This window comes from Microcaecilia unicolor, chromosome 9 (assembly GCF_901765095.1).
Source record: "Microcaecilia unicolor chromosome 9, aMicUni1.1, whole genome shotgun sequence".
Classification (NCBI taxonomy): domain Eukaryota; kingdom Metazoa; phylum Chordata; class Amphibia; order Gymnophiona; family Siphonopidae; genus Microcaecilia; species Microcaecilia unicolor.
In genome coordinates, this window is record NC_044039.1 from 28,803,033 (window position 1) to 28,827,809 (window position 24,777).

At 43.9% G+C, this 24,777-nt stretch overlaps 1 protein-coding gene across 1 annotated transcript in view; it reads right to left on the reverse strand.

The window, feature by feature from the left end:
- The window catches only part of STAB2 (stabilin 2), a 270,647-nt gene that overhangs the window by 102,840 nt on the left and 143,030 nt on the right, over positions 1–24,777 (reverse strand). Inside the window, exons 35-41 of the mRNA XM_030214413.1 lie at positions 21,789–21,917; positions 21,146–21,202; positions 20,955–21,035; positions 18,798–18,993; positions 16,093–16,188; positions 7,124–7,169; positions 4,495–4,571 (exon numbers count right to left, since the gene is read on the reverse strand). Coding sequence (XP_030070273.1) covers positions 4,495–4,571; positions 7,124–7,169; positions 16,093–16,188; positions 18,798–18,993; positions 20,955–21,035; positions 21,146–21,202; positions 21,789–21,917 — 682 coding nt within the window. The remainder of the gene's footprint in view (positions 1–4,494; positions 4,572–7,123; positions 7,170–16,092; positions 16,189–18,797; positions 18,994–20,954; positions 21,036–21,145; positions 21,203–21,788; positions 21,918–24,777) is intronic.

Genomic DNA, 24,777 nt, shown 5'->3' on the forward strand with positions numbered 1-24,777 from the left:
GAAGCTTCAGACCGCTCAAAATACAGCAGCCAGGCTTATATTTGGGAAATCGCGATTCGAAAGCGCCAAACCCCTTCGGGAAAGGTTACGCTGGCTCCCAATCAAAGAACGTATTACTTTTAAAATTTGCACCCTGGTCCACAAAATCATCTATGGTGATGCCCCAGAAATTCAACCAGATCTTCACGAACATACTTAAATCTCCGCCACCCTAGTTGCAAAGGACTCAAGTACAAATCAATTTATGGATCCAGCTTCTCCTATATAAGCACCCAACTCTGGAATGCACTTCCAAAAGCTGTAAAAACTACGTACGACCATCTCAACTTCCGGAAATCACTGAAGACCTACCTGTTCGAGAAGGCATACCCCACTGACCTAACTTAAGTGCCTGAACCCAGCAACACAAAGATACCTAAACTTGTATTGAACATTATGAACACTATATATGACTTCCCTCTTTACGATTCCCTAATGTGTCTGTACTTATTTATCTCTTACGATGTTATGTAAGCCACATTGAGCCTGCAAATAGGTGGGAAAATGTGGGGTACAAATGTAACAAATAAATAAATAAAATAAACTATTCAAACCTTATAAATCATCGAAGAAATTAATGTTTGCTTGTGTTGCCATATAGCTTACCAGGGCAGGATTAAGTCATAGGCAAACTAGGCACAGGCCCTGGTAAGCCAGCTGCTGGCAGGAAGGAAGGAGGGCCAGAGTCACTGCTGCCCAAAGGTCTGTTTTCTCCCCAAGTTCTGGGCATTTTGCGGTATTTTTCTTGTTGGCGCACGCTAAGTGTGTGTTAACTATTTTTCATAAATATTTTTTAGAGAGGGTGTGTCATGAGTGGAGAATGAGCATGCACTAAGGACTAGATTCTATATATCGCTCTGAGATTTCCGCGTGGAAATCAAAGCACATTCTATAAAGTATGCTTTAATTTAGGCATACTTTATAGAATAAGCCTAAATTTCCTCACGGTTCATAGAGTACGCCAAGTGCTGGTCCTCACAACTAAATTTGGTCGTGATCAATTACGCCAAGTAAAAACCTGGTGTTAATCCTGATGTCTAGACACAGAGCGGATGTATTCTATAACAACATGCATAGATTTTTGAAACGTCCATAACCACACCTATTTTTCAACTACGTGATTTATATATACACGCACTACATTACAGAATATGCTTAGCAAGCAGTGCTGTAAATTCTAATTAATGCCAATTGGTGCTGATAATTTAACATCCAATTATCAGCACTGATTAGCTTGTTAACTAATTAAGTTATGTGCATTGTCATGGAATACACTTTGATTTCCACGTGGAAATCTCAGCGCAATATAATAGGATCCTGGGGTAGCCGACTAACACAGACTGACTAATGCAGACTTACTGCTGGAGCACTAATGCCCAGATGATCAAAAGCCCTGCGCTGTTCCAAACAGCGCTCTAAAATAGCTCTGGAACAGCGCGGGGCGCTATTGGACCTATGATCAGAGATAATGCATGCAAATTTAAGCAGCGCAATTATCTCTAATCATGGGGTAGAAGTGCGGGAGAATTGTGCCTGAGCATGCGCTCAGCACAATCCTCCCGAATTTGTTTGACAGGTCTGGGCTGTCAAAAGCCCAAACCTGTCAAACACAGGGGCTGGAGGTCCATGGGACCACCAGGCCTTGACTACCCCTGCCCTGAGCAACAGGGGCTGGAGGTCCGGTGGACCTCTGGTCCCCCCGATGATCCCACCCCCCCAGGTTCAGGGAGGGCTGGAGATCCGGTGGGTCTCCAGCCCCCCAACCCCCCAGCAAATGGTCCCTGGTGGTCCAGTGGGCGCCGACCAAGCCCCCCCCCAGCGACCCCTCCCCAACCCAACCCCCAGCATTGACAAGGGTTCCTGTGTGATGGAACTGTCACTCCATCCGCTGCCCGCCCCCCTACCTTGGTTGGAGGAGGTCCCTTATATGGTGTGTAGCCCTGCTCAGTGCATCCCAGGATGCACTGGGAAGGCTGGGCGCTGCCATTTTGCGACGTCGAAGGAAGAGGAGGAAGGCAGGCTGCGTCCCTCCTCTAACCAAGGTAGGAGGGCGGGCAGAGAGGGAGGGCGGGCGGCGGATGGAGTGACTACATATGATCTGCTAAATTACAATGAAAATCTAATTTGCTACCTTGTTTTTTGAAGTGTGATTAAATGCAGATCTTACAATTTTTCCTCAGACACAGCAGTCACAGTGGAGCCCCAGTTCGCTCATGTGTGGGACTCTATCTCCAAGCAGGGCCGGCGTGAATGGTAAACAAACAGGGCAATTGCCCTGCACCCCAACGTCACTGGAGCCCCCAAAACCTGCCTAAAGTTGAAAGAGGGGCAATCTGCAAGCAAGCTTTGGGGCCCCCTCCCTAGCATCTGCCCTGGGCCCCACCTTGTCTAGCACCAGCCTTGTCCGCAAGTGAACAGAAACTTACAGTGCTGGGAGTAGGTCTACAGTACAGGGTCCTCCAAACTGGGGGCAGGAGAAGACCTCATTCCACTCCCCTCAAAGACAGCCCTGACCCCTTCTTCACATCTTATCCTGTGTTTATATGACAAAATTTGTCAATCAGATGTGAATACAGAATTCCAGATGAGGTCTCACTTGTGCATTGTACCTGTTCTTTTTTTTATATAGCACTGTTGCTTTAATCTAGGGTTACCAGATGGCTCTGCTTTATTGAAACCTCTTATTAATTTGTATTTCAACGTTATACATTTTGGAATCCAGTTTATTGGGGACAGACCGAGTAAGTCATGTGCTTACCCTCACTGAGTGATTTGGGAGTAAAACCAGGAACGACTTGATATACCTCTGATAACTGAAAGCCGTCTGGTAATCCTATCTTATTAGCCTTTGATGATCTAGTGGTACCCTGCCCTGCGGCATGAATCATAAGGCATCATCTTGCCAAGAGCAATCATGTGAATTGTGCAGAAGTGGTGTTACATTTCAACTCAGCTGGCATTTAAAAATAACTAAGCACGGGGAGGGCATTATTTCTAAGTAGTAAATGAAAGAGTTGACATTTAGCCTAAAGAAGAAATGAAGAGGATGTTCCCAACACCGTAATTATTGCAACATAAAAGGTTAAAAGAATGTATTTTAATTTGGTTTGTTGATCACTGATTCCTCAAGTGAAGCAACGTTTAGGATTCTAAATTCCACTGTCACTTTGGTGAAATGAATTGTGCTTTGTCTGCAGGGAATAAAAAAAAAAAACAGACACTGCCAGTTTCTCTTTGGGGCCCTTTTACAAAGCAGCGGAAAGGGCTAACACGCGGGTAGCATGCGCCAAATACCGCGGGGGTAGCCGGGCACCTGGCAATAATTCCGAATTTGGCGCATGCTGGTTCTCACAGTAGAAAATAGTTTTCTATTTTTTACCGCGGGGGGGGGGGGGGGGGGGGCATTCCCTGCGGTAATCAGCAGCGCACCCACATTGGCATGCGCTGCATGATTGCCGCTCGAGTAGCGCGTGAATCCTTACTGCTAGGTCAAAGGCTGCAGTAATGGCTCAGGCCGTAAATAGGCGTGTGCTACTTATCATTTTAGCACACGACCATTTCCCGGCCCATTGAAAAATGACCTTTTACTCCGTAGCGGTAAAAAATGGCCCAGCGTGCAACAAAAACATGTGCCCTGCTATCGCAGGCCGCTTTTTACCACGGCTTAGTAAAAGCAGGGGCGCAGCCAGACTTCAATGGTAGGGGGGTCCAGACCCGAGGTGAGGGGGCACATTTTAGCCCCCCCCAGCGCCGCCAACCCCCACCCATTGCCGACACCAACCCCCGCCCACCATTGCCAACACCTCCAACAACTTTGACCCCCCCTGCCGATGACCCTCTCGATCCCCCGCCCGCTGTCGCCTACCACCTTTGTTGGCAGGGGACCCCAACCCCCGCCAGCCGAAATCTTCTTCCTTCGTTTGGTTTCTATTCTGACTGAGTCTGACGTCCTGCACGTACAACGTGCAGGACGTCAGACTCACAGAAACAGAACGAAGCCTTGCGATCTGCAGGGCTTCGTCCTGTTTCTGTGAGTCTGATGTCCTGCACGTTGTACGTGCAGGGCGTCAGACTCAGTCAGAAACCAAACGAAGGAAGAAGACTTTGGCTGGCGGGGGTTGGAGTCCCCGCCAGCAAAGGTAGCAGACGGCAGGTTGGCGGCGGGAGGGGGGGTTGAGAGGGTCACCGGCAGGGGGGTCCAGGGCCAAATCTATGGGGGCCCAGGCCCCTGTAGCCCCATAGCAGCTATGCCCCTGAGTAAAAGGACCCCTTAATCTGGTTTTGTCTTCAACATTCCACACACATGTTCTAATAGCGCTGCATCTATCATGTTCCACTAATCTCTTTTCGTAGCCTGGCAGTGGCTCCTGGGTTCCTGTCAAGTGGTTGGACGCATCAATCCCAACTACAAAATATCTCAACATACTAGAAAGGATGGCAACAGAGCCCACTTACCTGTACACTGTGTCCCGTTTCCTGTGAACCCAACTGCGCATTTGCAGAACGCTGTGGCGCCAGAGTTTACAATGCAACTGTGGTGCAGAGAGAGAGAGATAGCAAAAAAGGAGAAGTTAATTGCTGCTGTCGAGGAAATTCTGCAGGCTGTAAGAAGCAGACACAACTGTACAAGGAATTAATTCTTGTAATCCTGTAGCAATGATAGTTAATGGCATGCACTGTGTATAAAATAAGGATGCAGAAATGATTTGATAATGAAAATAAGGACACAAACACACATTAATGCATTTTATTTACTGTAGGGCCCATTTTATGTTAATGACTTATTTTCTAATAATGCATGTTGGTAATGCACTGTAGTAACTGTAGCCCTAAAGGGTACTGCATATCAAATATTTCAGAGAGAAGAAAACTTTAGACAGTCAAATTTGGTGGTCAGATTTGTCTAGATGAGTGGAGTTGAACGGGTAGATGTGAAGAGTCTGATTACACTTTCCGAAAATACTAGGACTGGGGGGGCAAGCGATGAAGCTACAATGTAGTAAATTTAAAATGAATCGGAGAAAATTTTTCTTCACTCAATGTGTAATTAGACTCTGGAATTTGTTGCCAGAGAATGTGGTAAAGGCGGTTAGCTTGGCGGAGTTTAAAAGAGGTTTGGACGGCTTCCTAAAGGAAAAGTCCATAGACCGTTATTAAATGGACTTGGGGAAAATCCACTATTTCTGGGATAAGCAGTATAAAATATTTTGTACAGTTTTGGGATCTTGCCAGGTATTTGTGACCTGGATTGGCCACTGTTGGAATCAGGATGCTGGGCTTGATGGACCTTTGGTCTTTCCCAGTATGGCAATACTTATGTACTTATGTAGATTGCGGCCTTATATTTGTTCCATTACAGTTAATGCAAACTATTCAGCAGTGCTGGCAACCATATTAATTTAAAAGTTGGTGCCAAAATTTAAATTAATATGTATATTCAGTGCCACTATCCCCTGGGTTCTATGATGGTCACCCAAATCTGGGTATCCAAACTTTGGCGTGATCTTGAGGGCATGAATTGAGGTTGAAGGGGGTCATACTCAGGAATAATGTCAGAAGGTACTTTTTCACAGAGAGGGTGGTAGATTCTTGGAATGCCCTCCTGCGGGAGGTAGTGGAGATGAAAATGGTAATGGAATTGAAAAATGCGTGGGATAAGCACAAAGGAATCCTGTTCAGAAGGAATGGATCCACGAATAGTCGGTTAAGTGCAATTTAACTGGCCAGGGCCGGAGAGTATTTAGACAGAATTTCTGTTTTATACTACCAGCGTTAAGGGCTGAAATTCTTTGCATATGGGGCCCTTTTTACAAAGGTGCGCTGAAAAATGGCCTGCGGTAGTGTAGACGCATGTTTTGGGCACTCACAGAATCATTTTTCAGCGCACCTGTAAAAAATGCTTTTTAAACATTTTTGCTGAAAATGGCCGTGCGGCAAAATGAAAATTGCCACGCGTCCATTTAGGGTCTGAGACCTTACCGTCAGCCATTGACCTAGTGGTAAGGTCTCATGCGGTAACTGGGCGGTAATGGTCTACGTGCGTAAAATGCCGATTACTGCCCGATTACCGCCCATGCACCAGAAAATAAAAATATTTTCCGGATTGCCTAGAGGACCCACGTCAAAAATGAAATTACTGTAAGGGCCACACAGTAACTCAAAATTAACGTGCATTGGGCATGCGTAGACGCCTATGCAGCTTAGTAAACACGCCCCATAGTGAGGTTATATGTTTCACCAGCTGCTAGTGAACATATAACTCCATATGAACATCAACTGTCCTTTTCCTGGGGTAGCCAATTTTCAAAGCGATTTACACTGGAAAAAGATGCGTTTCCCAAATAAATTGCTATCTGAAAATTGCCCTCCCTCAACATATCTAGCAGTTTTCACACTGAGAGGTGACATTCCTTAGGGTGTGTTAAGGTTGGGGGGGTAATGAAAGTTCATGCATGGATTAAGTGGCGTTCCAAGGGGCGCTGACACCCGGGGCGGATTGCCGATTCGCCCCGCCCCCCTGGGTGCAGCGCGACCCCCCCCCAGCGAAGGGACACCCCCACCCCAGCGAAAGAACCCCCCCAGGTGCACGCCACTGGGAGGGTGCCACGTGCCGGTCAGCGTCGTTGGTTTCCATGCTCCCTCTGCCCCGGAACAGGTTACTTCCTGTTCCGGGGCAGAGGGAGCATGGAAACCAACGACACTGACTGGCGCGCGGCACCCCCCCAGTGGCGTGCACCCGGGGCGGACCACCCCCACTGCCCCCCCTTGGTACGCCACTGCATGGATTACATCTTTAAATCTTTGGGTGTGAGAGAGAATGAGGCTGAAGCTGGAGGCTGACGCAGGTATAGGTAGGAAAAGGGGGGCTGGGAGCTGATCCAGGGGAGACAATAGAGCTGGAGCTGGGGCTGAAAAGGGAGTGGGGACTGAAAAAGGGGGCAGGTGGCAGAAGGGGCGAGGGAGAAGAGAGAGAGAAAAGAGATGCTAGGCTGGGGTGGGGGACTGATAGTTTGCAGGAGGGCGCCAGAGAACCTAGTACCAGCCCTGCCCAGGTATATCAACAGGAAATGATTTTCTCACATACTTAGCACTAGTATGGCATTTTTTATTGCACTTATCATCCTTGATTTCTGAAAAACAGAATAAAGAAACAATTAATATCTCTCAGCAACCAAAAACTAAAGAAAATCTTGCAGCTTCATCCAGTATTCAACAGTAGTCTTAATGCATTCAGCTGTTATCAGAATCTGTCGGGAAGGTAAAGCATGAGAAAGATATTTTTTGTTGAACTTAATGCTTTTCTTTAATGTACAGCTATTTCTGGCATATGGTAGATTCTCTAGTTTCTTATCACTTTGATTAAAATGGAAAGTATGAAAATTAAAGGAAGGTGGCGTTATATGTTGCTATTAAAAAGGTCAATATCTAAATGGTTTAAATGATCAAAAGCAACCTTTAACCACATGAGACTGTGATTTTAGAAGCGGAAGGAACAATTTACACATGTAAAAAACTGGTTTGCATGTGTACATGGTTATCTTATTTAGTAGGACTTATTTACCACCTTTTTGAAGAAATTCATCCAAGGCAGCGTGGGATATGCATAAAGGAATCCTGTGCAGAAGGAATGGATCCTCAGAACCTTAGCTAAAATTGGGTGGCGGAGCAGGTGGGGGGAAGAGGGGTTGGTGGTTGGGAGGCTAGGATAGGGGAGGGCAGACTTATACGGTCTGTACCAGAGCCGATGATGGGAGACGGGACTGGTGGTTGGGAGGCGGGGAATACTGCTGGGCAGACTTATACGGTCTGTGCCCTGAAAAAGACAGGTACAAATCAAGGTAAGGTATACACATATGAGTTTATCTTGGGCAGACTGGATGGACCGTGTAGGTCTTTTTCTGCCGTCTTCTACTATGCTACTATGTTATGGCAAATATAACCTGGAAACAGGCAATCAACAAATACAACAGTACAATATTTAAATAACAGTACATGTACTGTACATCGCCTTGAGTGAATTCCTTCAAAACGGCGGTAAATAAACCAATCCAGGAGGCTCAATTTGAGACTGATAAATTTTCCTAAATCTCCTTTAATTTCACCGATACAAATGGTTAAAAATATTTAATTGAAATCTTAGGCATGTCAGAGGCTGCATTACCACCTATAACTCGTGCTAAAACTGTTTCAGGTAATTTACAAGCTCAAGGAGGTGAGGTAATGAACCTCGCATCCTTTTTGGAATCCTCAAAAGAGGTCATCACTCAGAGGAACTACTATGCTGGTCTCTTTTGATTTGGAAATGGATAGAGATGCAGTATTAAAACTTTCCTTAAGGCATTTGGATTCTATATTTTTGGGATCAAAAATATGAATTTATCCAGACTTAGCTAGAGAAACTCAGAGAAGGCGCAAGGCCTTCCTAGCTTTGCGCCCGAGGGCTTTGGCAATAGGTGCAAATTTTATACTTAAGTATCCTTGTATTTGTCGACTGTTATTTTAATCTAAGCAATTTCAATTCTTTGATCCTAAACAACTTGAGGAATTTTTACAAAGTAAGGAAGAGGTTAATGTAATAGCCTAGTCCAGATGAAACACTGTAAGACAGCTTGGGGTAAGCCACCTGGGTAAGCCGTATCATTAAGTTTAATTACATGATGTATGTGTATGTAACACATATCTGATTTCTTAGTTTATTTCAACCTTGGGCCAAATTTCTTAGAATTGTGGTTGATAATTACTGAGATATTTCGTTAATCAAATTAGATTATAAAATTTTATTTTTTTTTTAAATTTATTCCTTAATTTTGTGTATTATCACTCATAAGCTGTATATTATGATTGTTATGAAAGTTTATAAATAAAGATAAAGAAAAAAAACGGCGGTAAATAAATCCTAATAATAAATAAATATTAATAAATGTATGTATCTAAGTAGTGATTTTAGAAAGCTTGCTGAGGTTCATATTCAACTGGTGGTGGTGAGCATTTTTTTAGCCACTGACGGAATTATTTCTGGGTATTCAATGTCCGGCCATGTCCGGCACTGGCATTGAATATCCGAGTGTATGTGGTAAAGTGTGATATTCAGCTCTGTATGAGTATCTTTTCTATCAATCATTGTAACTCTTTTCATAATTTATTTTAGTCTGCAAACCGCTTAGCTCTGCTAGTCAGTTTAAATCACTAAGAAATAAATGATATCGCCTTTGTTTTCCTATAATGATTTTCTTTTTGGATTATGTTAAGTTGTGATATTGCTGAAACATTTATGTTATATATGTAAATGTAAAATAAAAATATAAATTACAAAAAAAATGATATCGCATAAAGATAGAACTGACTTTTATGTGATCTGATTTGACTACTTAACTTAGGGGTCCTTTTACTAAAGGGTTGGGATGAGGTAATGGGTTGCCACGTAGCAATCTGGAACTACAAAAAAGGCGAGTCTTTAACAGTCTTTTAAAGTGGGTCTTATTTGCACACAGTCACAATTTATACAGGTATATACCTAGGGCACGCAGAATTTTAAGTGGAGTGCACCCTGGACATGGTTTGGGCCAACCTTTGAAGTATTTCCTATTTTACAACAGATATACATGTATAGCTGAAACAATTTCAACATTGACATTTCTACCTGCTCTGAGACATGCAGAGGTGTCAGCTAAGTGCTCATTTGGATCTGGGCTCTGGCAAAAAGGATTTAAGGGGGAATTCTGCAGACTTCTTTGGTATTTGCAACCACCTCAAACAGTCAAAAAATGGTGTTTTGGAAACTGGTTACTTTTGGATGTGCAGTTTGCAAATCTTCTGCATTTATACATGTAGGCAGCAAAATCTGCCACTTTTTAGATATAAGTGTTGGCACTGAAACATACAAAACCTGAGTGATGCTGCTTTTTTTTTAAAACATGTTCTTTGTATAATGGCTATTACCACTGTGGGCTAGATTCTAAATATGGCCACAAGTCAATCCCGTTGACCAATTTCTTAGTCTTAAAGGGATCTGATCTTTATCATAGGCAAAAAACCTCCCTTGTGTCATAAGTGCATGCAGAACAGAACTGCTTTTCTGGGCATCTTTCTCTTTAATCCTGTCTATCCAAGGTTTGCTGCACTACTCTAGGTAACTCGTAGTCTGCCTACACAATATCATAAATGTTCATCAAGCAAAAAAGAACTTAGCTTGTGTTTTTTTTAATTACATTTGTACCCCACGCTTTCCCACTCATGGCAGGCTCAATGTGGCTTACATGGGGCAATGGAGGGTTAAGTGACTTGCCCAGAGTCACACGGAGCTGTCTGTGCCTGAAGTACATAAGTACATAAGTACATAAGTAGTGCCATACTGGGAAAGACCAAAGGTCCATCTAGCCCAGCATCCTGTCACCGACAGTGGCCAATCCAGGTCAAGGGCACCTGGCACGCTCCCCAAACGTAAAAACATTCCAGACAAGTTATACCTAAAAATGCGGAATTTTTCCAAGTCCATTTAATAGCGGTCTATGGACTTGTCCTTTAGGAATCTATCTAACCCCTTTTTAAACTCCGTCAAGCTAACCGCCCGTACCACGTTCTCCGGCAACGAATTCCAGAGGCTAATTACACGTTGGGTGAAGAAAAATTTTCTCCGATTCGTTTTAAATTTACCACACTGTAGCTTCAACTCATGCCCTCTAGTCCTAGTATTTTTGGATAGCGTGAACAGTCGCTTCACATCCACCCGATCCATTCCACTCATTATTTTATACACTTCTATCATATCTCCCCTCAGCCGTCTCTTCTCCAAGCTGAAAAGCCCTAGCCTTCTCAGCCTCTCTTCATAGGAAAGTCGTCCCATCCCCACTATCATTTTCGTCGCCCTTCGCTGTACCTTTTCCAATTCTACTATATCTTTTTTGAGATACGGAGACCAGTACTGAACACAATACTCCAGGTGCGGTCACACCATGGAGCGATACAACGGCATTATAACATCCGCACACCTGGACTCCATACCCTTCCTAATAACACCCAACATTCTATTCGCTTTCCTAGCCGCAGCAGCACACTGAGCAGAAGGTTTCAGCGTATCATCGACGACGACACCCAGATCCCTTTCTTGATCCGTAACTCCTAACGCGGAACCTTGCAAGACGTAGCTATAATTCGGGTTCCTCTTACCCACATGCATCACTTTGCACTTGTCAACATTGAACTTCATCTGCCACTTGCACGCCCATTCTCCCAGTCTCGCAAGGTCCTCCTGTAATCGTTCACATTCCTCCTGCGACTTGACGACCCTGAATAATTTTGTGTCATCGGCAAATTTAATTACCTCATTAGTTATTCCCATTTCTAGGTCATTTATAAATACATTAAAAAGCAACGGACCCAGCACAGACCCCTGCGGGACCCCACTAACTACCCTCCTCCACTGAGAATACTGGCCACGCAATCCTACTCTCTGCTTCCTATCTTTCAACCAGTTCTTAATCCATAATAATACCCTACCTCCGATTCCATGACTCTGCAATTTCTTCAGGAGTCTTTCGTGCGGCACTTTGTCAAACGCCTTCTGAAAATCCAGATATACAATATCAACTGGCTCCCCATTGTCCACATGTTTGCTTACCCCCTCAAAAAAATGCATTAGATTGGTGAGGCAAGACTTCCCTTCACTAAATCCGTGCTGACTTTGTCTCATCTGTCCATGTTTTTGTATATGCTCTGCAATTTTATTCTTAATAATAGCCTCCACCATCTTGCCCGGCACCGACGTCAGACTCACCGGTCTATAATTTCCCGGATCTCCTCTGGAACCCTTCTTAAAAATCGGAGTAACATTGGCTACCCTCCAGTCTTCCGGTACTACACTCGATTTTAGGGACAGATTGCATATTTCTAACAGTAGCTCCGCAAGTTCATTTTTTAGTTCTATTAATACTCTGGGATGAATACCATCAGGTCCCGGTGATTTACTACTCTTCAGCTTGCTGAACTGACCCATTACATCCTCCAAGGTTACAGAGAATTTGTTTAGTTTCTCCGACTCCCCCGCTTCAAATATTCTTTCCGGCACCGGTGTCCCCCCCAAATCCTCCTCGGTGAAGACCGAAGCAAAGAATTCATTTAATTTCTCCGCTACGGCTTTGTCCTCCTTGATCGCCCCTTTAACACCATTTTCGTCCAGCGGCCCAACCGACTCTTTGGCCGGTTTCCTGCTTTTAATGTATCTAAAAAAATTTTTACTATGTATTTTTGCTTCCAACGCTAATTTCTTCTCAAAGTCCTTTTTTGCCCTCCTTATCTCCGCTTTGCATTTGGCTTGGCATTCCTTATGATCTATCCTGTTACTTTCAGTTGGTTCTCTTCTCCACTTTCTGAAGGATTGTTTTTTGGCTCTAATGATTTCCTTTATCTTACTGTTTAGCCACGCCGGCTGACGTTTAGTCTTTTTTCCCTTTTTTCTAATACGTGGAATATATTTGTCCTGAACCTCCAGGATGGTGTTTTTAAACAGCATCCACGCCTGATGCAAGTTTTTTACTCTGCGAGCTGCTCCTTTCAGTCTTTTTTTCACCATTTTTCTCATTTTGTCGTAATCACCTTTTCTATAGTTAAACGCTAGCGTACTTGATTTCCTAGTTTCACTTCCTTCAATGCCAATATCAAAACCGATCATATTATGATCACTGTTATCAAGCGGCCCTCGTATCATTACCCCCTGCACTAGATCATGAGCACCACTAAGGACTAAGTCTAGTATTTTTCCTTCTCTTGTCGGCTCCTGAACTAGCTGTTCCATGAAGCTGTCCTTGATTTCATCAAGAAATCTTATGTCCCTTGCGTGTACAGATGTTACATTAACCCAGTCTATATGCGGGTAATTGAAATCCCCCATTATTATTGTGTTGCCCAGTTTGTTTGCGTCCCTGATTTCCTTTAACATTTCCGCATCCGTCTGTTCGTCCTGGCCAGGCGGACGGTAGTACACTCCTATCACTATCCTTTTCCCCTTTGCACATGGAATTTCAATCCACAGTGATTCCAAGGAGTGTTTTGTTTCCTGCAGAATTTTCAATCTATTTGATTCAAGGCTCTCGTTAATATACAATGCTACCCCTCCACCAATCCGATTCAACCTATCACTACGATATAATTTGTACCCCGGTATGACAGTGTCCCACTGGTTATCCTCCTTCCACCAGGTCTCAGAGATGCCTATTATATCTAATTTTTCATTTAGTGCAATATATTCCAACTCCCCCATCTTATTTCTTAGGCTCCTGGCATTCGCATATAGACATTTCAAACTATGTTTGTTGTTCCTAAGTACATCATGCTTAGTACTTGACAGTATTAATTGGCAATCTTTTGTCTGATTTTTATTGTTATTTAAAGATACCCGATCTACTACAATCTCTTTTGCAACCTCACTATCAGGATACTCTATCTTCCCTGTTATGGTGATATCTTTGAAAGATACCTTATCCCGAACCATGCTCTTTTGAGCGACTGTCGGCCTTCCCCCCATTTCTAGTTTAAAAGCTGCTCTATCTCCTTCTTAAACGCCGATGCCAGCAGCCTGGTCCCACTCTGGTTAAGATGGAGCCCATCCTTTCGGAATAGGCTCCCCCTTCCCCAGAATGTTGCCCAGTTCCTAACAAATCTAAAGCCCTCCTCCCTGCACCATCGTCTCATCCACGCATTGAGACTCTGGAGCTCTGCCTGTCTCTTGGGCCCTGCGCGTGGCACCGGTAGCATTTCAGAAAATGCTACCCTGGAGGATCTGGATTTCAGCTTTCTACCTAAGAGCCTAAATTTTGCTTCCAGAACCTCTCTCCCACATTTTCCTATGTCATTGATTGGTGAGGCAAGACTTCCCTTCACTAAATCCGTGCTGACTTTGTCTCATCAGTCCATGTTTTTGTATATGCTCTGCAATTTTATTCTTAATAATAGCCTCCACCATCTTGCCCGGCACCGACGTCAGACTCAACGGTCTATAATTTCCCGGATCTCCTCTGGAACCCTTCTTAAAAATCGGAGTAACATTGGCTACCCTCCAGTCTTCCGGTACTACACTCGATTTTAGGGACAGATTGCATATTTCTAACAGTAGCTCCGCAAGTTCATTTTTTAGTTCTATTAATACTCTGGGATGAATACCATCAGGTCCCGGTGATTTACTACTCTTCAGCTTGCTGAACTGACCCATTACATCCTCCAAGGTTACAGAGAATTTGTTTAGTTTCTCCGACTCCCCCGCTTCAAATATTCTTTCCGGCACCGGTGTCCCCCCCAAATCCTCCTCGGTGAAGACCGAAGCAAAGAATTCATTTAATTTCTCCGCTACGGCTTTGTCCTCCTTGATCGCCCCTTTAACACCATTTTCGTCCAGCGGCCCAACCGACTCTTTGGCCGGTTTCCTGCTTTTAATGTATCTAAAAAAATTTTTACTATGTATTTTTGCTTCCAACGCTAATTTCTTCTCAAAGTCCTTTTTTGCCCTCCTTATCTCCGCTTTGCATTTGGCTTGGCATTCCTTATGATCTATCCTGTTACTTTCAGTTGGTTCTCTTCTCCACTTTCTGAAGGATTGTTTTTTGGCTCTAATGATTTTCTTTATCTTACTGTTTAGCCACGCCGGCTGACGTTTAGTCTTTTTTCCCTTTTTTCTAATACGTGGAATATATTTGTCCTGAACCTCCAGGATGGTGTTTTTAAACAGCATCCACGCCTGATGCAAGTTTTTTACTCTGCGAGCTGCTCCTTTCAGTCTTTTTTTCACCATTTTTCTCATTTTGTCGTAATCACCTTTTCTTTAGTTAAACGCTAGCGTACTTGATTTCCTAGTTTCACTTCCTTCAATGCCAATATCAAAACCGATCATATTATGATCACTGTTATCAAGCGGCCCTCGTATCGTTACCCCCTGCACTAGATCATGAGCACCACTAAGGACTAAGTCTAGTATTTTTCCTTCTCTTGTCGGCTCCTGAACTAGCTGTTCCATGAAGCTGTCCTTGATTTCATCAAGAAATCTTATGTCCCTTGCGTGTACAGATGTTACATTAACCCAGTCTATATGCGGGTAATTGAAATCCCCCATTATTATTGTGTTGCCCAGTTTGTTTGCGTCCCTGATTTCCTTTAACATTTCCGCATCCGTCTGTTCGTCCTGGCCAGGCGGACGGTAGTACACTCCTATCACTAACCTTTTCCCCTTTGCACATGGAATTTCAATCCACAGTGATTCCAAGGAGTGTTTTGTTTCCTGCAGAATTTTCAATCTATTTGATTCAAGGCTCTCGTTAATATACAATGCTACCCCTCCACCAATCCGATTCACCCTATCACTACGATATAATTTGTACCCCGGTATGACAGTGTCCCACTGGTTATCCTCCTTCCACCAGGTCTCAGAGATGCCTATTATATCTAATTTTTCATTTAGTGCAATATATTCCAACTCCCCCATCTTATTTCTTAGGCTCCTGGCATTCGCATATAGACATTTCAAACTATGTTTGTTGTTCCTAAGTACATCATGCTTAGTACTTGACAGTATTAATTGGCAATCTTTTGTCTGATTTTTATTGTTATTTAAAGATACCAGATCTACTACAATCTCTTTTGCAACCTCACTATCAGGATACTCTATCTTCCCTGTTATGGTGATATCTTTGAAAGATACCTTATCCCGAACCATGCTCTTTTGAGCGACTGTCGGCCTTCCCCCCATTTCTAGTTTAAAAGCTGCTCTATCTCTCAGTTCCTCAGGACCAAAGTCCACCACCCTAACCTCTAGGCCACTAAATCCACGGTTGCCTCATTCCAGTTTCCCCCTACCAATGGTGGCCAGCATTTTGCTGTGCTATTTGACAGCCTGTAGCTGCTTCAGGGTCCATGAGTTAGCTGCAGTAGTGCAGCAACCCTTGGATAGGCAGGATTAAAGAGAAAGATGCCCAGAAAAGCAGATAGAACTTTCCAGGTGTTGTGAAGCAGAATTAGACATCGCTGACAGTGTTCTGCATTTCTATTATGATTATGAGTAAAGGATCTTACCTTCGTCACATTTGACACCTCTCCAGCCAACGTCACATTCACATGACCCATCACCTTCGATTCCGTCACTGCACTTTCCGTGGATGCAAGGACATTCTACAACCAAATATAGTAGTTACAATAGGAAATTAACTATAGGCCTAGGTGACATCTACACTGGAGCGTGAATCAAAATATCTAGTTTAAGGATTGACTTAATGTGGAAATTAATGTGGAAAGATGGCCGGCCATCTTTTTTGATAATATGGTTCGGGACTGCTCTTTGTGGCGCCAGCCAAATAGATGGCCGACCATCTATTTGGCTGGTGCCGTTTGATTATGCCCCTCAGAGTGGATTAGGCAATCAAAATAGAGAGAATACATTTTCGTAATTAGAAATAAACAAGGTATTGCGTTAAATTCCGGAATCGCCAATTCCGGAATAAGAAACACATAGTTATAAGAAATACATAGTTTTAGTTATAGGGGTGGGAGCACTTACCGTCACCCATTGAGGTGGCGGTAAGGGCTCCTACGCTAACCCAGCAGTAGCTGGGCAGCGTGTGACACTACCCGATTACCGCTGGGTACACACCGGTGCTACGAAAAAGAAAATAGTTTTGTAGCGCCAGAAGTGCTGTGTGCTGGGGGAAGGAACTACCTCCAGCCTTCCCTTTAAGCAAGCAGTAAGCCCTTTGTAAAAGGGCCCCTTAGTATTTAATTACATTTGTTCCTAACTCAAATTTTACTGGTCTAACATTATTTGTTTATGTATTTTACTTTTTGTTAATATATTTTGAACACATTCATGCTTTTCTAATTGTTATGTAAGCCACCTAGAGCCTGAGTTCTACTCGGGCTCATGCGGAATATAAATGTTATAAATAAATAAACAGCTAGAAAAAAAGCCATGTTTTTAAGTTCTTTTTAAACTGTTTCTCATTGTTTTCCATTTGTTCCACCAGGTAGGGGCCATGATAGAGAATGTTCTGGATCTCATCCTCAATTGCCTCACTTCCTTAACAGTTGGAACCATCACCAACAGGTCCTGACTAAATCTCAAGGTTCTGCTTGGAGTGTATCTTTGCAATCTATCATTTAAATAACCAGGACTAGCAATTTTCAATGCTTTAAAGGTTAACAGCAAGATTTTAAATTTTATTCTAGATGGAACTGAGAGCCATTGTAGTTCTCTCAGGATTGGAGTATTACTCTCAAATCTTGATTTTTCTGACAAAAAACACGTGGCTGCATGTTATACTAACTGGACTTGCTGAAGCAACACCTCAGGAAGCCCTAGTAATAAAGCATTGCAGCAGGGCCGCCGAGGGGGTGGGGGGCAGGGGGGGGGGCAAAATTCCCCAGGCCCAGCCTCCAAGGGAAACCTGGAGCTGAGGTTTCTCTCTCTTTCCTGCTCCTGACGAGTGATCAGGTCCCGACAGGAGCAGGAGAGAGAAAACCAGTGCCGTTGCCCCCCTTCATTGCTGCTCTTCGCTAGTGTCAGCAATCGTTGTCTAGGGTTGGCCCCGGGGTCTAGTTCACAGAGGCAGTGAGTTCCCAAAGAATACACAATCCACACGAGTTTGGATATATAAAGTATATTATATTTGCAGATATGTATAGGCTCCCAGCACTTAGTACAGGTAACTGGTACAGGCTGTCTCTGAGTGTGTGTTTAGAGAGAAAAAGAAAGGATAGGGTGTTCAGAGGAAGAGAGAAACCTTGGGGTTATGCTGCAAGAGGTATATATATGTGCAGAGAGAAAGTAAGAGAGAGAAAAAACTGCCAGCCCCCAGAGCTCTGTGCTCTGGGGCTCAAGATGGTTGTGGACAGAGGGAAAGAAAGAAGGAAGTGCCCCCAGAGCTCTATGCTCTGGTGCACAGAGAAAGACAGAGTGAGAAAAAGATGGAGAGAGATTCCTAGCACAGCCATGTGCTTCTGCTTTTAAACCTCCAGAACAAAGAGATCAAAAACTTATCTTCCTTCCCAGCCAAACTCCAGTGTCCCTTCTGAAGTCAGGAAGGTGACGATTTTTACAGGTTGTACCTCTTTGAAGTCCCTAGTGATGGAGCCTCTATGTCTGGCTTCCTTTGTTCTCAAGCCCTGCTCCCAGATAGGACAAAAGGTATGTTAATCAGGAGTAATTGAGAAACAAAAGGGCTATCCTCAGTGATTCCTGAGAGAGGGGGGAGTTCTCAGAGGTCAGAAGCTGGTTTAATAATAATCTAAGTATGTCAAGCTGGTTTCATATTAATATAAGTATGTCCAGCAATAATTTTGACCTCCAGCAATCCTGACAGCTAGCTTCTACTGCTGTGAAGAGCGGCTGCTTTTCCCCCTCAGGTGCATGATTGGTTTGAAACCGAGCATGCATGATGAGAGAAAAAAGCAGCCGCAGGGGCAGGGCAGGCATGGTGTGAAGAGGAGTGCTGGATTTCCCGCTGGTGGGGCCTCGGGATCCCTGCCTGCCCCAAGGTACCTCAGTTGCGGCAGTGGCGATCCTGGGGGGAGGGGGTGGGAGCGGTGACGATGCGGGGGGGGGGGGGGGGGGGGGGGGCGGCAGCGGCCCTGCCCTGGGCCCAGCAAAGTCTCTCGGCGGCCCTGCATTGCAGTAATCTACTAATGACAAAACAGTAGAAATGGGCCTTCAAATAGTTTTCAGGTACAGTAACTTTATCTGAATGACTAAGGACATGATACATCTTAAAGATGGCAACAACTAGTACCTTGATCACATTTAGATCCATATTTGCCTTTGACACAAAGCTCGCAGGCTGTTCCATTGTATCCTTCTTCACATTGACATATGCCTGTACCGTTAACACCATCCAAGCAGATACCATTCCCAAAGCATGGGTCCCCGTTTTTCCCAGGGCAGGCCATGCATTGTTGACCAAAGAAACCTGCACAGCATTGTTTGGTCTGAAAAACATAATAGATGATATAATTGTCAATTTGTCTACTATCTGAATTTTCTTGCTCTTTTTTAAATGATTCTCTTATCAAATACGTTCAGGTCACTGTATCGCAGGCAAAGGTGTACAGCAACAATGATTCTAACTTTGGCCTGGAAGCCTCTGTGTTACATCAAGAGCACCTTAGAGATCAAAGCTTAAGGTAGCTGCTATTGGCTCTCATTGGAGTCATAGCGCAAGCATTATTTATGTTCTACTGCGTCTTTGTGTTTTACAGGCTGTAGCGCTGTCCCAGGACTTTTCCAATACGTGGAGGGGCATAATCGAACGAAAACGTCTATCTCCATGGGCGTTTATCTCCGAGAACGGGTCCGTGAAGGGGCGGACCGAACCGTATTTTCGCAAAAAATAGATGTCCATGTTTTATTCGACAATTTGTGAGCTGGGCGTTTTTGTTTTTCAGCGATAATGGAAAATGAAAGCGCCCAGCTCAAAAACGAATAAATCCAAGGCATTTGCTCGTGGGAGGGGCCAGGATTCGTAGTGCACTGGTCCCCCTCACATGCCAGGACACCAACCGGGCACCCTAGGGGGCACTTTTACAAAAACAAAAAAAAAGATAAAAGAGCTCCCAGGTGCATAGCACCCTTCCCTTGTGTATTGAGCCCCCCAAATCCCCCTCAAAACCCACTGCCCACAAGTCTACACCATTATTATAGCCCTAAGGGGTGAAGGGGGGCACCTACATGTGGGTACAGTGGGTTTGGGGGGGGGGGGGTTGGACGACTAATAAGCATTAAGCAGCACAATTGTAACAGGTAGGAGGGGATGGGCCTGGGTCCACCTGCCTGAAGTCCACTGCACCCCCTAACAACTGCTCCAGGGACCTGCATACTGCTGCCAGGGAGGTGGGTATGACATTTGAGGGTGAAAATAAAAAGTTGTGAAACATCATTTTTTTGTGGTGGGAGGGGGTTAGTGACCACTGGGGGAGTCAGGGGAGGTCATCCCCGATTCCCTCCGATGGTCATCTGGTCATTTAGAGCACTTTTTTGGGACCTGTTCGTGTGAAAAAAGGGTCCAACAAAAGTGTCCTAAATGTTCGCTAAAAACGCCTTTATTTTTTCGATTATCGCCCTAACGCGTACATCTCTCCTCGGCCGATAACCACGCCCCAGTTCCACCTTCGCCACACCTCTGACACGCCCCCATCAACTTTGTCCGCATCTGCGACGGAGTGCAGTTGAAAACGTTCAAAATCGGCTTTCGATTATACCGATTTATTCGTTTTTGTGAGATAAACGTCTATCTCCCGATTTGGGTCGAAATCTAGGCGTTTTTCTCTTTCGATTATAAGGTGGAAAGCGTCTTTTTAAGCCTCACCCACACTCTGCCCAGACTCTTTCTGACGCTGGGCTGTGAACTTATCTGACTTTGGGGTCTTTTTACTAAAGCTTAGTGCACACTAACATTAGGGCCCCTTTTACCAAGCTGCAGAAAAAGGGGGCCTGCACTGGTGTCAGCGCGTGTTTTTCATGCGCACCAAGGCCTCCTTTTACCACAGCAGTTAAAAGTAGGCCTTTCTTTTTTTGGAAGTGTCATGTGTTAATCTATTCAGTGAACAGCTGCTAAATCAGAGCATCATTCTGTAACCTGGACATGCCTGTACCAGATCTAAATAATGATGCCCTTCTTTTTAGACTTGTACATCCCTTCCCCTTCCGTAATTGCTGTTGGATGTCGATATTTTGGCCCCTCCGCAAACGTGCCTAAAACATGCCATGCCCCTTTGCTATATGGACATACTGCAGTGTCAGATGTGCATATCCTGCCTTTGTAAAATTGGGGTTTGGACGTCCAAAACAGCGATAGAGCTTCTAAAATAAGCATCATTATAAGTCACATCAAACTCTATAGCTTGGCATACTGGATCTTTCTTCACTAGACTTATTAAACCATAACACTCACGATGACATCTTTGGCACATAATGACCGACATCCGAAATATGAGCGTCTAAATCTTCTGTAGCAGCGTTCCCTTGTATTTGACTGTACAAATATAATAATGAGCTAGTTAATATGTTAAAATCAGTCACTGGAATCAGTAACATCATTTTACAAATCTTTAATATCAAGATATTTTTTTGTTTAATACTTACAATTAGTTTTGTTTCCTTGGGGCAGACTGGTGTGAGCCAACAGTCAAGACACTCTCCCTTGGTAAACAAATAAAGTTAGATTTCTCAGCAGTGTCCAGGAAAAAAGGGACCTCCAAAATTTCTCAAATAACCCAAAAATGTCCTACTGCAGCAGAGACTTCTGTCTGAAATTTGAGACCTTTCTGAGTACTTTAGGTTTTAACAGGATGGAGCTCCAGCGCACTGAGCTCGCAGAACAATTGAGCTTTTAATTAATGAAACCCCAGAATTCATTGAGTCAACAGCTCAGTGGCATTGAAGACTTCGTGAATGGGTTAAGGTTGAAGGAGGACACTGAACACATGAATTAACTAAGAAACCCCCCCCATTATACTAATGTATTTTGAAAGGTCATACGAAATATTTAAACAATTGCAAAGTATTTTGAAACTATTTAAGGGATTCCGTTTACTTGGAGACAAGAAAGCAACAAAAAAGTAATGAAGCCTTTCCTTTTATTGCAAAATTTGAATTGCATATGCAAAGGAAAAGAAGAAGCAAATGGAGTGAAATGAGAAAATATAGAATAGCTACCCAGAGAAAAATCATAATTGAACCAAGTTTAGATGCCGTGAATTCAAAGTGCAGAATAACATCAGCTTACCTGCAGGACCAGGGTATGATTAAGGTCACATCTGTTCCTCTGAATTTCCAGTACTCCTGCCAGACCATGGATAACCCCCTTGTTAGTTGAAAGATTGGTGTAATTTATTGAAGCTTCATTTACAAACAACTGCAAAAGAAACGGTGTTCAAGAACTCTGCGACTACAGTGAACATAGGAACATTAGAATAGCCATACTGGGTCAGACCAATGGTACATTTAGCCCAGTATCCTGCTTCCAACAGTGGCCAATCCAGGTCACAAGTACCTGACAGAAACCCAAATAGTAGCATCATTCTACGTAGAACCTCAAAAAGTAGCAACATTGCATGCTACGAATCCCAGAGTAAGCAGTGGCTTCCCAATGTCTGTCTCAATTGCAGACTATGGACTTTTCCTCCAGGAACTTGTCCAACCCTTTTTTAAACCCAGCTACACTAACCACTGTTACAACATCTTCTGGCAACGAGTTCCAGAGCTTAACTATTCATTGAGTAAAGAAATATTTCCTCGTTTTAAGACCTAACTGCTAAAACTGAATAGTAAAATTAGGGGGGGGGGGGTGTAATTTTATTATGTTTGTGCTATCGCTATGGACATAAATCTTTACAGTACTCGCATATACGTGTGCATGCACATGACAATATTCCTCCAAAGCACTATTTCGTAACTATTCCCCAGATTCTACATAAGGAGCAGTGAGTTTAAATTGGGCACACATCCAATTTATGCACACACCTTAATTGACTAACGAGCCAATCAGTGATGATAATTGGCCGATAACAACCAATTATCAGCCCTAATTGGCAATAATTAGAATTTATGTGTGCATCTTTTTAGGAGTAATCTAAAAAGGCGCACATAAATCCTAATGCACGTAGCTGAAAAGGGGGTGTGACCTTCAGAGGACTGTGGGCTTGTCAAGGCGCTCCACAAATTTACATGCGTGGTTACAGAATTCGGGGGAATGTGCAGGTTTTTACGCCAGGTTTTTGGTGGAGTAAATGGTTGCGCCTAAATGTAGGTGCGTTCCCTGGCCCTATGCTACTTTTCGATGTGCCTATTTTTTTAGATGCCATTTACAGAATCTGGCCCTATATGCATATCTTTGATTGTACATATTTTGAAGGTGGGCATATAAGTGGATACAGTTGGGGTGATGCATGAGCGGGCCGTATAGTCTTGGAGTCACAGGTGCCATGGCACCTCCAAAATTTTCCTTCTCTCCATTCCCCATGAATTGTTTCCTTCCATACCTTCCCTCCTCCAGGGAGGCAACAATCGGAGGGGATGGAAGGATGTGCAGATTCTTAAGGCCCTGTGCTCACCGGTCCCAGTGCTTTTAGTGTTATGCCAGTTTGTGGGGGAGGTGGAAGGACGGAAAAAGAGGTTGGAGATCTTGAGGGGAGGGGAGAAATCCTGGACACCATGGGGGAGGGAGAAAGGAGAAGGAAAGAAAGAAATGCTGGGCACCAAAGGGGGGGGGGGGGGGGACTGTGGGATGGTAGGTAAGAGAAGAGGAAATGTTGAAGCTGGGGGTAGAGCTGGGGGCAGAGGGGTCCTTTTACTAAGGTGCGTCGAAAAATGGCCTGCAGTGGTGTAGGCACGTGTTTTGGCTGCGTGCAGAATCATTTTTCAGCAAAATGAAATTTGGCACACGTCCATTTTGGGTCTGAGACCTTACTGTCAGCCATTGACTTAGTGGTAAGGTCTCACATGATCAACACGCGTTCAAATGCCAATTACCACCCGCGCACTAGAAAATTAAATTTTTTTCTGACGCGCTTATTGGATGCAAGTCAAAAATGAAATTACCGCCCGGGCCACGTGGTAACTCAGAATTGACGCACGTTAGACACACGTAGGTGCTTACATGGTATAGTAAAAGTACCCCAGAGTTTGATGCCCCTAAACAGAAAGGCGTTCCATTGCTCTTGCGTATAGCTGCACACTACTTACAGAATGTTGTAAGTTATGCTCCTGAGCAGGAGTAAATATCCATGACTGCAATCTAGCTATGATTTATTTATTTATTGCTTTTTGTATCCTACATTTTCCCACCTATTTGCAGGCTCAATGTGGCTTACGTTGTTCCGTCATGGCGATCGCCATTCCGGAGTGAGAGATACAAGTGGTATTACATTAAAGATCATGATTGACATAGTAGATTGAGCAGTCAAGTATAAAGAGTTCATGTTAGGAATAAGAGATAGTGTGGTATTTCGTTGAAAGTTCGTTCATGGTAGAGTAGGCTTTGGTGGTCAAGTATAGAGATTTAGGTCTTATTCAGTTCAGGCTTAAGTTTCGTTGTCCGGAATTAGGATGGATCGTTGTGGTATGCCTTGTTGAACAGGTAGGTAGTTTGCTCCTAGCAGGCACCTACTTGGCTTCTGAACCTAAGTGACCAGTTATATTCAGTAGATGGATTAGGAGTGGAGGTGTGGCCTAGTGGTTAGAGCACCAGTCTTGCAATCCAGAGGTGGCTGGTTCAAATCCCACTGCTGCTTCATGTGATCTTAGGCAAGTCACTTAACCCTCCATTGCCTCAGGTACAAACTTAGATTGTGAGCCCTCCTGGCAAACAGAAATATCCAGTGTACTTGAATGCAACTCAACTTGAACTATTACTGAAAAAGGTGTGAGCAAAATCTAAATAAGTTAAATGCCTCTGCCAGCATTAAGCCAAGGACCATGCCAGCTGAATACCAACCCCATGTTACATTGCTAAAATGCACTCACCACACACTCTTGACATCCTCTACCTTCAAAATAAATTTTGCAAACAGGCTGTGTTGGAAGTACATGAAGCGCATTTTGTCCCTCACAGGTAAGTACTGGAGTTATGTATGAATGTTTGTAACACTGTTGGAAATTTTGTTAATTCCACGTTTAAACTTCAGTCTTGTTTAACCATCTTGTTCTAGTTAGTTTTGTCATACACGTGCTTAGAGCAGAGAGATTTTAAAAAAGCAGGACTGACTCAAAGTGTA